The 17,185-nt window shown below is 39.3% G+C and overlaps 1 protein-coding gene across 1 annotated transcript in view; it reads right to left on the reverse strand.

The window, feature by feature from the left end:
* Positions 1–15,908, reverse strand: part of slc25a48 (solute carrier family 25 member 48) — a 29,296-nt gene extending 13,388 nt beyond the window's left edge. The window contains exon 1 of the mRNA XM_061236142.1: positions 15,792–15,908. Within this exon, the coding sequence (XP_061092126.1) occupies positions 15,792–15,894 (103 nt within the window). The 5' untranslated portion in view covers positions 15,895–15,908. The remainder of the gene's footprint in view (positions 1–15,791) is intronic.
* Positions 15,909–17,185: the final 1,277 nt, after the last annotated feature.

The raw sequence follows: 17,185 nt of genomic DNA on the forward strand, positions 1-17,185 counted from the left end.
AATGAAAAAATGTAAATGTATCTGTATTGTATTTGTAATTCCATAAAATGTGAGAATTACATTACATGAATATTTTTATAACAGATTCTGCGTAAATGCTAGAGATTGTTATGTGTGAAAATATATATATCTGTGTGGGTGTAAACATGTTTTTAGAAATGTATGCAAATGTATTAACATAATGTATTAGCAAATGCATTAACATTTACATAAGTATTCAGACCCTTTGCTATGCACTCCAAATTGTGGTCAGGTGCATCCTGTTTGCTTTAAATGTCATTTACATAATTCAACTTGAATGGATTCCACCAATGGCAAATTGAATTGAGTGGATATAGTTAAAAAAGAGGCACACCTTTGTATCTATGGTCCCACAAATCACACTGCGTGTCAGGACAAAAACCAAGCCATGAGGTCTGTAGACCTCTTCGATAAAATTGTGGGGAGGCATAGATTAGGGCAAGGGTATAAAACCATTTAATTTCTAAAGTTTTGAGTTTTCCCAGGAGCACAGTGGGCTCAATAATTATGAAAGGGAAGAAGTTTGGAACCACCAGGACTGAGTAACTTTGCAAGTAGGGCCTGGGTCAGGGAAGTGACCAAAAACCCAACGGTCACTCTAACAGAGGAAGTCCTCTGAAGAGATGAGAGAACCTGCAGGAAGGATGCCCATTTCAGCAGCACTCCATCAATCATATGACAGTACACTTGGAGTTTGCGAAATGGCATTTAAAGGACTCTGACAGCATGAAGAAAAAGATTATCAAGTCTGATGAGTCTCTGCATCATATATTATATGTTATATATTATATTATTTGCATTTGGCAGACGCTCTTATCCAGAGCGACGTACAGTTGATTAGACTAAGCAAGAGACAATCCTCCCCTGGAGTAATGCAGGCTCAAGGGCCCAACCGCTGTGCGGACCACCGACCTTGCGGGTCCCAGTCATGTACCTTAACCACTATGGTACAGGCCACATCAAACCTTCTGTGAGTAATGAGCCGTGTGGATCAACAGCAAACCATATAAAACCAGTGACGGAGGGACGATGACAATAATTTATCACGTGATGAAGAAGTGATCTTTGGGACTATGGGAGTGCTTCTCAGTGGCAGGGACAGGTAGAATTGAGGAAAGGATGAATACAGCTAAATACAGAGAGGTCCTTGAAGATAACCTGCTCCAGAGTGCACGCGACCTCAGACTGGGGTGATGACAATGCTGGAGTGGCTTTGGGACAAGTCTCTGAATGTCCTTAAGTGGTCCAGTCGAAGTCCAAACTTAAACCCCATAGAACATCTGTGGAGAGACCTGAAGATTATGGATGTGATGCTTTAACTTGTGGAAGAACCTATGCGCTTTGGATTAAAAGCGTCTGCCAAATGACTAAAATGTTAAATGTAAGATGGCAGTTCATAGACACTCCCCATCCATCACAGAGCTTGAGAGGATCTGCCAGGAAGAATGGGATAAACTGCACAAATCCAGGTGTGCAAAGCTTGTAGAGACATAGCCAAGAAGACTTGAAGCTGTAATTGCTGCCAAAGGGGCTTCTACAAAGTACTGAACTAAGGGTCTGAATACTTATTTAAATGATACATTTCAGTTTTTGATTATTAATAAATAATGGATAACAAACATTTCTAAACATGCATTCACTTTCATTCCGGGTTATTGAATGAAGATTACAACGCAATAAAAGGCACAAAAAGTGATGGGTCTAGTTTCTGAAGCCACTGTATATACTGTATTTTTTGACTTCATTATTATTATTTTACACTAGGGGGCACACTTGGTTAACCACTAACATTCATTCGGTCTCCCGCTCCCCTCATCCTGGCATAGGATACAGTGTCAGTTCAACCTTAAATTAGTGCTCTGACGTGAATCCTTAAGCTGTGACACATTTTCAGAGCTGAGTAAAATCATTCAAGGTCTCTGAACAAAAATAGCGAGAACCAGACGATTTTACCGGACCATTCTCAGCATCGATATGTTGGAGGATTCTTTTAAATAATGCTTTTGTCTTCGTTCCTCTCAAGAACCAATCATCATTTCACCAATATATCCTCTTCATAAAAACTCCTGTACATACATAGTTCTGTTCATGAACTTTGTATGAACAAGCATTCCATAAGATGGTACTTCAGATTCACCACAGGAGGACTAGTACAGACCCCAATGAATACTGTTTGTGATAAGTTGCATACAATGCACACTATAATCACATACAGTAATATGCCAAGAAAAGTAATGGATTGTAAATAAGGAGCTATGCGGGTACAACTCTATATCATTTACCTTACAGTTCTACATCTATTTATTTTAGGGTTGAAATTAATTTATATTTTATTTACCCTAGACTTCAATAAAATGCCAGTTTTTTCCTGGGGAAAGCTTGACTTAAGATACACAGACTGTTAATAGCTCCTAAAAGGTCCATATAACAGTGATTGCCTCCGTTGTCCGTTTTCCCTTATTAGATATAGCAGCACCCTTCTCTTCATGCTTTGTTCAAAGACCCACAATCAAATGAACAAGCCTCCTTGCTCTGTGTTTATTAATATCCTTAATGGCCACTATCGAACAAACAAATTCTGTACATCTCACACTTTCCAAAAAATTGTGGCAACACCATTTCTGACTTTTGCCCATCTGCCTCTTTCATGACTACAAGAGAAGGTAATTATGTCAGTACTCAAATACATGACAAAGTAACTTCTCTGTGCCGAGAACCTGGAGGGAGAGATTACAATACCTTTTCTTCAGATGGAGTATCCCACTGCTATAATAGATTCCTTCCCCCTTTAAATACCTTGCTAGAGTCCACTTGCCCTTTTAATCCCGGGTTAGCTGAGGTTAATCTTGGTGTCCCATAAAAAGCCAGCATCATTTATGGAAGACTAGTAGGACACCATATATGTCTTTTGTGTGAGGTTCTTTGTAGAGAGACTTTTATATGCTTCAGCTTCCCCTGCCAGCCATTTATGGCTGCAGTGTGTTCCATAACCAGAAGATGCTAATACCAAATGTCATCTAATATCCAAAGAGTGCTTAATCATTGTGAAAGACACCAACTGAATTTATTAGCTTATGGCGTTGAAGTCCTTCCGCCTCCCCAAACTGTAATCAGGATAAATTGGTCAAGCTCAAGTACATTTACAAGGACACTTTGTGGATCGTTTACCAGTAGCAGAGCAGCAAACACATTTCTTCAGTTGAGGTAAATCATTTAGAAGTTCAGAAAGGAAGGAGAAAAACTATTGTAGTATCATAAATGTACTAGGCCTGTGGCTGTTGGAGACTGTTGTCCTACTCTGGTGGAATTCAGCTCATCTGGTGTACTGAAGAGCGAAAAAGACTGTTAGCTGTTAGAATGCCTCTGAGAACTTGTATGTTGTTTGAAGGGGGAGAGGGGCACTTAAGATGGACCCCAGAAGCTTTTGCATTGAGTCCAATGCTTGGGTGGAGAGGATACGCCTAGTCAAACCAGAGGTAATTTCTGACAGTCAAGAGAAGACTAGCAATAACCACATCTTCAAACCACAGCACTGTTTATCCCTTCCCCTTCTCTGTGAATGCGCTGATGTTGAAACGCCATTGGCTGTGGCAATTGGAACCAATTTTCAACCAGGGAGCTTGAATTACTTTACAGCTATACAATGTTTTGGTGCAGATTGCCGGCCCAATAACTGTATATTTTGAAACCCGAATTTAAGGACTATAAACACAGGCAGAGGGTGAGTCAACATGTCAGTTGATAGGGCATAGGCTTGTAACAATGTTTTAACACAAAAAACGTACCTATTGTACCTTTAAAGCTAAAATATTTTGTACTTCTTAAAATATTTCATGTTGAAATAAAGCTGTCCTCTAAAGATGTGGGAAATATGGTGGGATTGTTAAAAAAGGTAAGAACAAAACACCAATGGAAATTACAGATGTTCCATTACAGTGCTCAAAAAACAGAAAACACAGGCTCAATTTGTAAAGCACTCAGACTTAGGGCTATATCGTAGTGATATGTCCCTCAGAGACACTTGGGTCTGTTGTAAGCCAAACTCAAACTCATCAGAATTTATGCTAATTGTTGTCCAGTGAAATGACTGCAGGGCTCAAATGCTTGCCAAAGCCAGTTAGCCACTGCTCACTAGCTGTTTCATGGATCATCGTTTCTTCAACTGATGCTTCGCAGCCAATGGGTCCATCCCAGTCAACCAAACCCGTATATAGTACATATGATACTAGGAGTTTACAGTATGCCTTATCAATATAAATCTCTGATAGAAAAAGGCAAGCATTAAACTGATACAGATCATTTCCATTCATGAGAAACCTCATACTATTTGCTAAATAATACAATATTGAAAAATAGAACGTTTGAAATATTTAGAAGGATTGAGTTGTATTGAAATATATGCTGCACTCCATAATCCTTGACCATTTTGAAAGAATGAGAAATTGAAATGATTGAAATGAAATCAAGTTTATCAGCAGCACCCACCTCAAGGCATCTCCCATCAGGCTGCTTGTCCCCAACTTAAATACTTAAATCTCTTTGGTCCTATAATTCAGGCAGTTCAGTTGAGAAGATTTGCTTCTGGAGGAAGACAGTGAATTGTCCTGTGCCAGGAATTAGTTTCTTGTTTAACCGTTTTATAGTGTTCATATCAAACCACTGGACAGTGTCCACAGAGAGCATAGCACACCTGTCCTCTTTTATTCGCGAAGCCTCTATGCTGTGCACCAACTGGAACAGGCACTTCTTGGTTTCTGTCCGTACAGCAAACTTTAAAAAGACGGGGCCTGGCCAACAACCAGAGAAAAGCTGACCTGCCTGGCTGACCTACGACCCAGTTGGAAAAACTGCCAAAGCACCCACAGGCCTTTATGCTAGTATAAGCGTGTAAACTTGTTGTGTAGTTTTTGAAAACACAAATAAATAATTGGTGACCTTTTGGGTCATGCCATGTTTAATCTGTTCCCCACAACTGGCTGTATAGACAGAAAGTACAGTGGCACCATAACTGTTTGGAACTGCAGGCATCAGCATCAGCATTTCAAATGATCTTTGAAATGCATTGCTGGTTGAAATGGTGGAAATGACAGGAGGACAGCGGAATGTATTTGATGTATGATACACTAAATATGTGAGACATGTAAGCATACTATAGCAGAAATAATGCTAAAACATACATACTACATGAATGCATAATAAACAAGTCAATGGTCACCACTGTCCAGATAGCAAAGCAATGAAAAAAAAATGAAATCACCCAAAAACTTAATTCCAGCAGGGCTGCTTCTCTGTTTCAAGCCAGTGCAGTTAGGCCTACAGCATTTCTCTGCCTGAATGGCTTGTATGTTGCTGTGTTGCCCTAAAGCCGAACAAGGAACTTTCTATGATTGGTGCTGCATAGAAATGTGAAGTTTGTAATCAGTTCCCTGGCTTCAGGGTACTTCTATATAAGTGATCCTCCAAGGCAGTGCTGTTCTGGCCTTGGAGGCCCAAGTGTTTTTTTTGGCTACAGTCAATACAGTAGCATAGCCCACAGTCTAGGCTCTATGATTCCATGTGAGAGTTCTAACTCCTGTTGGGTGACTAAACATTGGTGATTTTGGGCCAACAGAGCAGGGACTTCACTAATTAAAACATAAATAATAAATTCAACAGAAGAAAAGTTTTCTTCACATATCTTTTCTTGCAATTAAAGTGTAATGACCTGACATGCGGTCTGGTATCAAACTGTGTCTGGCAGCTGCAGAGTTTGTTATAATTGGCCATGGTCTAGTCTAAAGAAGAGTTATAGATAATTATGTGTTTGTGTTTGCTTTTCCATCAATTGCCAATTCTTTACAAATTACATACAGTATATGTATGCTCAGTGACTACTTTATGAGGTAGACCTATACACCAGCTTGTGAATGCAAATATTTAATCAGCCAATCATGTAGCAGCAACCAAATGCATAAAATGCAGACGTGGTCAAGAGGTCCCGCTGTTTTTCAAACCAAATGTGATCTAAGTGACTAAATGACTGTGGAATCATTGTTGGTGCCAGACAGGGTGGTTTGAGTATCTTAAAAATGGCTGATCTCCTTAGAGCAGAGTTTGCAGAGAATAAAGGGGAAAAACAAAAAACATCCAGTGAGCATCAAAAATGAGGGGCAAAAATGGCATGTTAATGAGAGAGGTCAGAGGAGAAGGGCAAGACTGGTTGAAGTTGACAGGAAGGTGACAGTAATGCAAATAACCATGCATTACAACAGGGGCATGCAGAAGAGAATCTCTGAACACACAATACATAAAACCTCTAAGTGGATAGGCTACAGCAGCAGAAGACCAATACGTCAAAAAAAAAGTCTAATAAATACCTAATAAAATGAGAATTATTGGCAAAAATACTAGAAACTAACATATCATAAACATAAACATAACATATTGACATAAACTTTATTTTCCAAAATACAGTATGTAAACAAGTGTGCTGTATTAATTATTCAATGGATTCAATGGAATTGCTTAGTATTGTTATTAAAATCACATTTTCAATCCATATTATTTCCCGCAAAAAACCCAGATAATAAACAACAGCACATAAATCCAGTAAAATCAATTTGAAATTATAATACAATGCGGGTTTGCATAATTGCTTTGCTTGATGGATGATGGCCTTTGAATCATTAACATGCAGCCACCCCACACATGCACATTCTTGCACACAAACTGTCATGACATTTCATAAATACTACAGCATATTTGTCACACTGAATGGTTTCTTCAGACAAAATGTAATATTACACAAAGGTAATATTACAAAAAGTAAATATAAAACACTTTTTCTAATTAATATTGAATTAATTTAATTTAAAAAAGATATCAAACACCAAATTATAATAATAATAATAATACATTTTATTTGTGAAGCGCTTTTCCCAAGCTTAAAACACATATTTTAAAATAAATAAAAATAAATACAATTAAAGCACTTAAGAATAACCCATGAAAAAGCAATTGCCCCCTTAAACTTAATAACTGGTTTCACGGCATTTCATTAAAATAACAAAGCTTTAAGTGCCTAGTAGTTATTGCTGGCATTGAGAATAGATGGCAACTTCGCTACTCTGTTGCCCATGGATAGGCATGCCAGCAGACTGGGTGGCAGTCACAAACCTGTTGCACATGCCCGTGGAAACAGAAACAAAACTATTCATTTCAAGAGAAAGAGACCTTAAACAACAGTATCTAGCGGAATATATTGAAGGAATTAGTATTCCTCTCATGTGAGTATATTGACTGAAAAACCTCTCTTCTTTTAATTTTTCTTTCTTTTATAACAGCCCTGAGCCTTAAGGGTGTTCATTTTATTATAAAATAGTTCGTTTTTAAAATTAAAGCCTTTATGAAATTCAACACAGCGAAAGAAGCATATTGCACCAAGTTAAGTCATTAAAAAAACTGAACACATTCTAGCCTACATGGTGCAGTATCCATGGAAGATGACACACCCTTTTCTCAATAAACCTCAGGTTTTAACTCTGGAAACTGCTGAAAAATATGGCTGCAGGAAAGGTGGCTGTATAAGTGTGAAGGTGTCCCTCAGCAGTGTGCATTTGGCTTTGCTATAGCCCTCTACAGATAGAGACAGAAAGGTGCCCTTCTTTGATGGGTGTCTGGGCAGGCAGACTGAAGAATTGATGGGCCATTGCTGCTTTCCACCGCCTTTCTCCTGGCAGGTGTTTAAAAAAACCGAATGAGGACAGACAAGGCTCAAGCCAGGTTACAAAGATATCAGCCATTTTGTTATGAGTTTCCAAGAGCTGGGTTGTTACATTTGCGCCTCTTCATGCGTAAAGGACTATTTGTAGCTTGTGCACCTGTTTGGAATTATAACACACTGAAGGGGGCAAGGGTCCCTGCAGCCTACTAACCCTCCTGCTGTGTGTGCCATGGCTCTGTTTCGAGCTGCGGAGGGTTGTCCCAGAGCATCTGGACTCTCTGTGGGTAAGACAAATGGACATATCCCAGGTTGAGGCCAGACACGTCTACGTGTATATGTTTGGATAAATGAGAGATAATGGGTAGAGCAGTAGCCTAGGTATACTGTATATACTGTATTTATGCACAGTTGCAAGCGGGTCGGTTCTTTGCACAGTCAGTAGACAGTGCTGGAATTTGACAGAGCCTTCGTCTGACTCCCAGCGGGGGCTTCTACATACTTTCGGTAAAGAATATGTCGGTGTGTTATTTAGACAGGCATTTGAGTGGGAACTGAGTGAATCTCATCATCATGAATCCGAGTCAGTCGAGACCGGGAAAGAGGTCCATCACTCTAAAGCTTTTCAAGCTCACCGAGGCTGCATGAAATGGTGTCAGTTCATCCTGTAGATGCTCGGTGTGAGGGATAGTAGATTTGCTTGCACTGGGGTATCTATTTCCATAATTAGCAGGCTTAAAAGCCAAAATCACTTTTGTCTGAACTGCTCATTTGATCCATGATAATTAAAAGGTAGGAAGCCATGGCAACCTCAGTGGAGACACAACCCATTTGTGAGGTTTATTTTCCCATATCAAATCAATATTGAGAGTCCGTTAGATCTGAAAGATGCACTTGCCTTAGCTACTGATAAGAATTGATGGCCTAATCCAGTTGAACATGGGTAGGGTTCCCAATTATGTTGGATTTTAGGATTTATGACTGTGTTTACGAGGTTCTTAAGCAAGGAACATTATCTTGCTACGTGAGTTTCCCAAACACATTTTTTAGACAGACTCTTAAGAGGAACTAACAAAGAGCATCTTTGCAAAGTGCGTTCCTGCTAAAGCATGAGTAGATGATAAATGTCCAGTGTGCACATCACTCATTTTTAGCAAATCGACATTGAGGGTTCAAAAGGGCTCAAAATATCATAACATATTGTGTTAACTATAATCATTTTCAACTAAATAAGATACATAAATATTAAAACAAGATTCCACAAGTAATAGGCAAAATAAATCAACTGGTTTATAACATTGATAAAATGTCTTTATACCACTGCTGTGTGTTCTAATGCTTGTTTACAGCTCCATTTCAAGTGTCACTCCGTGGCAAAGCTGCCATTCAAGTCAAAATAAAAACTTATCAGCACGTCAATATAATGTAATGAAATTGTTAATAAAAACTGGATTTAACTGGATTGTGTCTATAATATCTGTATTATTATGATTGGTAACTGTTTTATAAAAGCAATAACTCACACCAGAACGTGGTATATAGACATTTTATCACAGCTACTGGGGTTGCGACCATCCGCAGGGCATCGGGCCGAACAACGCCCTTAGCTGTGATAACATTTCTATATACCACATCCTGGAGTGAGTTATTACCCACCTCTGGCTTCATCTGTGAAGTGATCCAGTGGATTAAAGTTGATCTTGATACCGAGTCCTGTTCTCAACATATTGATGCACCTTTGGTTCAGTTAAGAATCAGGCAAGATTCTCTAAAGTGAAGCCATAATAATTTAGCCTGTTCTCCACAATGCAGGGGTGGTGATGTTTAGCCCTTATTTATACAGTTATACAGGTGCAGCAATGTACTTTATGAATGAAACATAATTAGATGATCATTTACTTTTTAACAGCATTTAATTGGTCTAGAAATAAGCAAGTTATCATTATCAAATACAGTTTTCATTTTATGGGTATATATTTAATACATTTACAATGAAATGAGTATGAAAGAGACAAGACTACGAGGCTACTAGACTTTTTAGGCTGTTTTAGGAAAGCTGATTCTTTGCTTCGAGAGTAGTCTCGACTGTGCATAACTAAAGAGTGAACTAAAGAGACACTTCCATTATGAATGTGTTTGGGAAACATTATTTTAAGAGTGGTTGTAAGAGGCACTTAAAGAGGGTCTTAACTCTGTACCACCTCAGAATAAAGGCTGCTGCTCCCTTCTGCAAAGTTGCAAAATGTAATATTGTAATATTTTCAGAGATTAAATTGAGATTAAACCAATTTTTAACAGCATTTTTCTTTACATTATTTAAATCCTCTTTAAGGCCTGAAACGTAACCACAGTGACTTGCTGTATGTTTGCACATCTTCCATGTCTACAGCTAGGTAATTACTGAAGTGATTCAGGTTAAGTACTTTGCTCTAGGGCATGATGACTGTGTTCCACCTGGGTTACAAGCCCAGCTCCTTAATCACAACACTGCACCACCATCCCACGCACACGAACATTATTATAAATGCAGTCCTCAGAGAAATGAGTGTTGAGTCTCATCAAGCACTTAACCATGGCCTGTGACTTCTGTGCTGCAGATAAGCTCCAAGTCGCACTATCACCTATTATCCCTCCCCCTTTAAAATTGCATGCATCTCCATTGCAAACCTGTCTCAAAAAAAATAATTGTTCATTAACCTTCCACATCCTTTGAGGACCACTGTCTTTCCTCTACCACTGCTTAGCTCAGTTCCTTTGTCCGAAATGCCATATCAAGCAACTATGTTTATTTATGTGGATAGATATTAAAAATCAGGCCATACCCATATTCGGTTGCAGTGCCAGCACCTTAGCTGATATCCATCTCCCGATTGGCCCACAGATACAAATAACAGTCTCCACCCCCTTGTCTCTGGCCTTGGCCTGTCCTGCTTACTGTTCTGTATCATGCACGACTGATTGCACCCACTGGCATGACGACACTGAGTCCTTGCTGAGTCGTCTGGTCTACTTGTATGGTTGTGATTGGTAGGCCTGGTTGCAATTTTACCAAGCTCATTCAAACACAGAGGCTTAAATGTGGATAAAAGGGAACCATTCCAATGGCAGCTGCGCAGTAAACAAGCTCCTTTAGCATCCTGTTGTGCCCAAAGCTGAATCACCGTTATCTGTGAGAAATATCTTTACAGGGTATACAGTAAAAGGTTATTCTCAGACGCTTTTAGCACTTTGGTATGGCTCACATGCCCTGGATGCTTCTAAGAATCCCATTGTTGCATTGTTGCTTACTATTATATAATATTATCCATATATATCGACTTGGTTCAATACTTGTTACGTACAACAATGTGTTACTTTTCTATATTGGCCCGGCTATGAAGTAATGCTGTGAAAAGCAGGTTAATCACAGTTCTAAATAAATGTGCATCAATATACAACAGTGAAGATTTTTTTCAGCTAAAATTGTTAGCAAGCCAACTGTTACAGTATGATGCTTGCGACACAGTCTTCAGGGATGTTGGAGCCACTAGATCACTGTCAACGTAGTCCATGAATGACTGTTGAGTAGCTAATCATAGTGTTGCCAACCATCCAAATAGCTGAGATATGGAATCATTCCGTCATTTCGAAGTTGACACGTTCTACATTCACATGGATGGTTCTGTTTCTTATCTTTGAGAGCGATTAGCCAGTTTTATAGTTCAACAGAACCACTTTGGCTGATGTTTTTCACAGGAAAGGGAGGAGAAAACAGTGAAATCAGTGAAGGTGGTGTGGCATGGGCACCGTGCTCTAACCTCTCCCTTCTCTGATTCTTCCATTTCACTCTGGGATACCACAGTAACCTCATCCCCCAGTGCAAGAAACCTTGGAGTGACCTGGGCATGCAGGTTCTTCCTGTACAATATCCGGAGAATCTGTCCCTTCCTCACCACCTACTCCACTCAGCACCTTGTTCAAGCAATGGTCCTGGACTACTGCAATTCTCTGCTGACTGGCCTTCCAGCATCCACTGTCAGACCCCTACAAGCTCATCTAGTATTCAATGTCCCCAGACATTCTCATATCACCCCCCTGCTCAGCGACCTCCACTGGCTGCCTGTTATGGCTCGCATCAAATTGAAAACTTTGGTGCTCACATACCAGGCAGTTAAGGGATCAGCCCCTGCATATATTCAATCACTAATCAGAACCAATACACCAGCCAGACCCCTCCGTTCCCCTACTTTGGGACACCTGGCACCTCCCCCTCTTCGCACCTGCACTTCTCGGTCACGACTGCTGTCTGTTCTGGCCCCACGGTGGTGGAATTACCTTCCTGTGGATGTCAGAACAGCAGAGTCTTTGACCATTTTCAAGCACAGACTGAAGACTTATCTCTTCAGGCTGCACCTTTCCCTCCCTACCTCACTACCATTATTAGCCTTCTGTTTGCCATAGATTATAATAGCACTTATATAGTTATTGTAGCACTGGTATTCAAGCTGCCAACCGTGGTATGCTAGTTGGTAAGTTGGTGTACTCTTCAGGGTTCAAGTTGTATCTATGTGTTCATGCTAGGACTGGGAACTGTACTTTCCTCAGCGCACTTGTAGCTGGGTTTGATTTGCTCTTCATTGTACGTTGCTCTGGATAAGAGTGTCTGCTAAATGGCTGTAATGTAATGTAATATAACAAGCAGCACTATGTATGGCGGAAAAAGTGTACCACATATTGTACCAACATGAAAACATCAGCACAACAGTGAAGAACGGGGGACGGAGCATCATGCTTTGTGGCTGCTTTGCATGCACACCCAGTAGTTTTAAAATCACACTTAGGCCTTGGTGAAAAACCAAACTGACAGAATGCAAACAAAAAGCTACATTTTAGATCAGAATGTTCTCCATTTTGCTGAAGAACCCATGTGAATAAAAAAGTCCATAAAGCTATAAATGTATTCAACTTAGAAAAGGTCAACATATATGACTTTCTTTCTCAATATTAAATATTTCAAAGGTCCCCTCATAGATGTCATTTGTAGGTTAAATCCCTTTTTACACACTTTATGACACTTTCAATCATTTCGACAGGACATTTGCAGCTGCGCTATGGGGGTATATTAATTTGTCTGCGGTACAGAGGAATTTAAACTGCAGAGTAAATGTGTCTGACATCTTAATTCCTGAACCCAAGCCACCTTTACACTCTACTGGTTGAATGTTTCCTGTTGTACTGAGCAGACCAGGTGGTGTAAACAGATTTGAACGATGAAAGATGTACAAGTCTGAACAGGGCCTCTACTGGCTTTATAAGGAACAGATGGCAAGTACATGATAAGAATACTCATGGCACATCCAGAATTTATGGAAATGAAAGGAAAATGAAGTCTGTAGCTTCATGAAGAAAATAGCCAGCAGTAACACCAAAACTATTTCCTTGTATATACCCATGTTTTTTTTTTGGGGGGGGGGGGGGGGGGGGGGGGGGTTTCAAAGCATCTTTTGCATTCTTGTCACATCACTAAGGCAATTTGTATACTTTTATATACTAATTAGCCCTAGTGTATTTTTCAGTAGTTTTTTTTTTTTAATATTAAAAGCAACTTTAAAAGCAGACGATTCGATACATTTATATACATTACATATACACTCAGTGACCACTTTTTTAGGTAATTAATGCAAATATCTAATCAGCCAATCAGGCAACAACTCAATGCATAAAAGCATGCAGACATGGTCAAGAGGTTAATTTGTTGTTCAGACCAAACATCAGAATGGGGAAGGAATGTTATATAAGTGACTTTAACTGTTGAATGATTGGTGCCAGGCAGGGTGGTTTGAGTATCTCAGAAAGTGCTGATCTCATGGGATTTTCACACACAACAGTCTCTAGAAATTACAGAGAATGGTGCAAAAAACATTCAGTGAGCAGCAGCATCAAGCTGACAGGAAGGCAACACAGACTCAAATTGCTTTACAATAGTGGCATGCAGAAGTGCATCTCTGAATGCACACCATTTTGTACTTTGAATTGTATGGGCTACAGCAGCAGAAGACCTCACTGGGTTCTACTCCTGTCAGCTAAGAACAGGAAATCGAGGCTATAGTGGGCACAGGCTCATCAAAAGTGATTGGAAAAGACTGGAAAAATGTTGCCTAGTTCGGCAAATCTTAATTTATCCTGCGACATACAGATGGAAGGGTCAGAATTTGGCTTAAGCAACATTGATCCATTGATCCATCCTGCCTTGTGTTAGTTTAGGCTGGTGGTGGGTGTGTAATGGTGTAGGAAATGTTTTCTTCACACAAATTAGGCCCCTTAATAAAATTGAGCATTGTTTATGTGCTACAGCCTTGAGTATTGTTGCTGACCATGTGCTTCCCATTATGGCCACAATCTACCCATCTTCTATCCCAAAGCACATGTCACCTCAAGCTGGTTCCACAAACATCACAATGAGTTCAATGTACTCCAATGGTCTCCCCAGTCACCAGATCTCCATCTCCAGAGCTCCTTTGGAGTGTGGAGGAATGGGAGATTCATGGCATGAATGTCCAGACAACAAATCTACAGCAACTGTGTGATGCTATCATCTCAATATGGCCCAGAATCTTGGAATATTTCATATTCAGGCCACAAAAATACTTTATATACTATATTAAAGTCTTAGTTTTTTCATATCATTTTGGTCCTATATATATATATATATATATATATATATATATATATATATATATATATATATATATATATATATATATATATATATATATATTGCATTTCTGCATTAATGTGTCAGTAAAAAGAGCAAGATTAAGATTTATTTTTTCCAAGAAATGAAATAATATTATTATTAAATCATATTATTTCATTTCATTTTATTCTAAATATTATAATAAATTATAATACATATTATAAATATTATAATCAGTGTCATAATAATATCATGAGCAGAACTGTGACAAGTTTTCCAGTATGTTTGGCACAACCTACATGATTATTTTCTTACAGCAGGACAGTGTACCTAATAGCCTACCATTTCTCACAGGAAACCCAGTATATACATTGGCTATTGAACCCGCGTTGACCTGCGTTTGGCACATTCACACCACACAATGGCCCCTGGAATGTGCTGGGTCCTTGCCATGTGCAAATTTAGTTCCATTTAAGTCACGGATGAACAGGGCTGTCCCTTCCCAAACTCATTAAAAGTGGACGTTATGTTCCCGTGAATCGATCTGTCGGCGAGATGTTTTGCAATAAACTAATAAAAGCGGGTAGTATGGACAGACGTGGCAGACGGCGCGCATGATTTTCCTCAGGCAATCTGAAAATTGATAGGATTTATTTTCTTTGGGATATGCAGTTCTAACGTAAGCCTAATGCAAATAGTTACGTTATATAATTATGTTCAAGCATCTTTAATGCGATTCAGTGCGGAATTTATGGGTGAGAAAGAAGAGTCTTTCTGTTGTCATCGGCGTTGTTTACTTAAGAGGAATGAAATTGACCTTAAGTGAATGCCTGATCTAGTTAATTGTTTAAGTTTGCATAGCAAATTTGTGAAACACAGAAAGGGTGTCTCATTGTGGAGCTGAACATTGACAACGTCTCAACCAGATGATAACCTGCGACAGCCACGCAGTTCCTTTGAGGGAGAGAGACATAACCAGCGTTTCCAGATGAGAAATGTAAAATTCTCGTACGTGAGTGATAAAATGAAGGTTTTTAAAGAAAATTGTACATAGTCAAGCGAAGAGACTATGTAATATTCGCTTGGCTAAATAGCATCTTTCTAAGCATTAACCACATATAGGCTACTTTCTCCAAGAACTAATATTAGCAGCACATTGTTCGATGTCAATATACAATGGAATAGCAATCGCTCAGTAGGATTAGTGCTACCAGCACGCTGATATTTACGCTCACGTTCAGCAAATAAACAAATAAATATGCCAGTTCAAAAGTTGCGTTGTGGTTACCATGCAAGATACCAATTAACTCATTGGGAACAATTGGGAGTTATACTGATTTCAAATGAAAACACGATTTAAAACAAAACTTTAGCAGGCACTGTTAGTGACATTACCTACGAGCTCGTCTCCGGTCTTAAACAATGAGGTTCCTTGATTGAATGTCGGGTCGAGTAACCCGGGATTCCCCCTTTCATACCAAAGCCAAGCCGTGTCCATCCGGCTTGCTTTGGTATCCCAGTTCGAGAGTAGGGTCGCGGACGCGGGACGGATATCCAGGGCTGACCCTTTCACATCAACAGCAATTCCCGGGTCCCGCTGCTTCTGTGTGAAAGCGGTATAAGATAACTGATTAAATCAAATATAGATTTGATTACATTTTGAGTAATCTTTATAGTAATTTTTAAAAATGTTTTTATTTTTTACATGTGCCTAAGATTTTTGCAGACTTTAGTTTTTTAATAAACATATAGTCATACTAAGTCAAGCTATAATGACACAGTCAATCTCTCCCTTGCAAAAGCATGCATGGGCTGAACAGTAAAAGGGCCACTTTAATTGGAGCATCTGTCACCCATGTGATCATGCTGTGTTTTGTTTTGACTTTAACCTTCTATTATTCTGGAGACTCTTAAAAGTGCCTCATACAATCCTTTGACAATAATGTCTTCTGCTAAAACTGCTTGCCTTAGAGGAAGAATAAGTCATTCACATCTCATCAAAGACCAAGATTATACGCAGACTGAATTGCTATTGAGTTAGGCCCATGTCTCAATACTCAATATTTATTGATATAGATTACGAGTACTTATTTTTGCTCTAGCTAATTACAGAAAAAAAGAAGCAAAAAAAATTATTGGCATGCAGTAGTGGATATTTATTTGCTCCTTGATTTGCTGGTTCCAAAGGTTTTCATGTTAGAGCACATGTGTAAAGAACTAATTTCCTCTCTGTGACCAGATGAAGTCCTATTTGGCATTATTGATTACTGTAGTATTTTAAAACAATCCCATTCCCAACTATCTACAGAGAAGCCAATGTGAGAAACAAGTCCCAAAACATTAATGGATGGGTATTGCTACAATAACTTCATCTATGGTTTCAACAGGGCAGGCAGTGTGGCTATCTAACTCGATTTAGCTAGACAGTACTAGCTAAGATTACCTTTTGAAGCCCACTACAAGGCCACCTACTAGCTAACCAATGTTAAATGGCTGGCATTTATATAGTGCCTTTATCCAAAGTGCTGTACAATTGATGCTTCTCATTAACCTGTTCACACACACACACACACACACACACACTCACACACCAACGGTGATTGGCTGCCATGCAAGGCACCAACCAGCCTGTCAGGAGCATTTTGGGGTTCGGTGTCTTGCTCAGGGACACTTCGACACAGCCCGGGCGGGGATTGAATTGGCAACCCTCAGATTGCCAGACAACTGCTCTTACTGCCTGAGCCAATGTCACCCAAATGTAATATTAACCTAGCTAGCTATAGGATACA

Source organism: Conger conger, chromosome 3, assembly GCF_963514075.1.
Source record: "Conger conger chromosome 3, fConCon1.1, whole genome shotgun sequence".
Taxonomy (NCBI): Eukaryota; Metazoa; Chordata; class Actinopteri; order Anguilliformes; family Congridae; genus Conger; species Conger conger.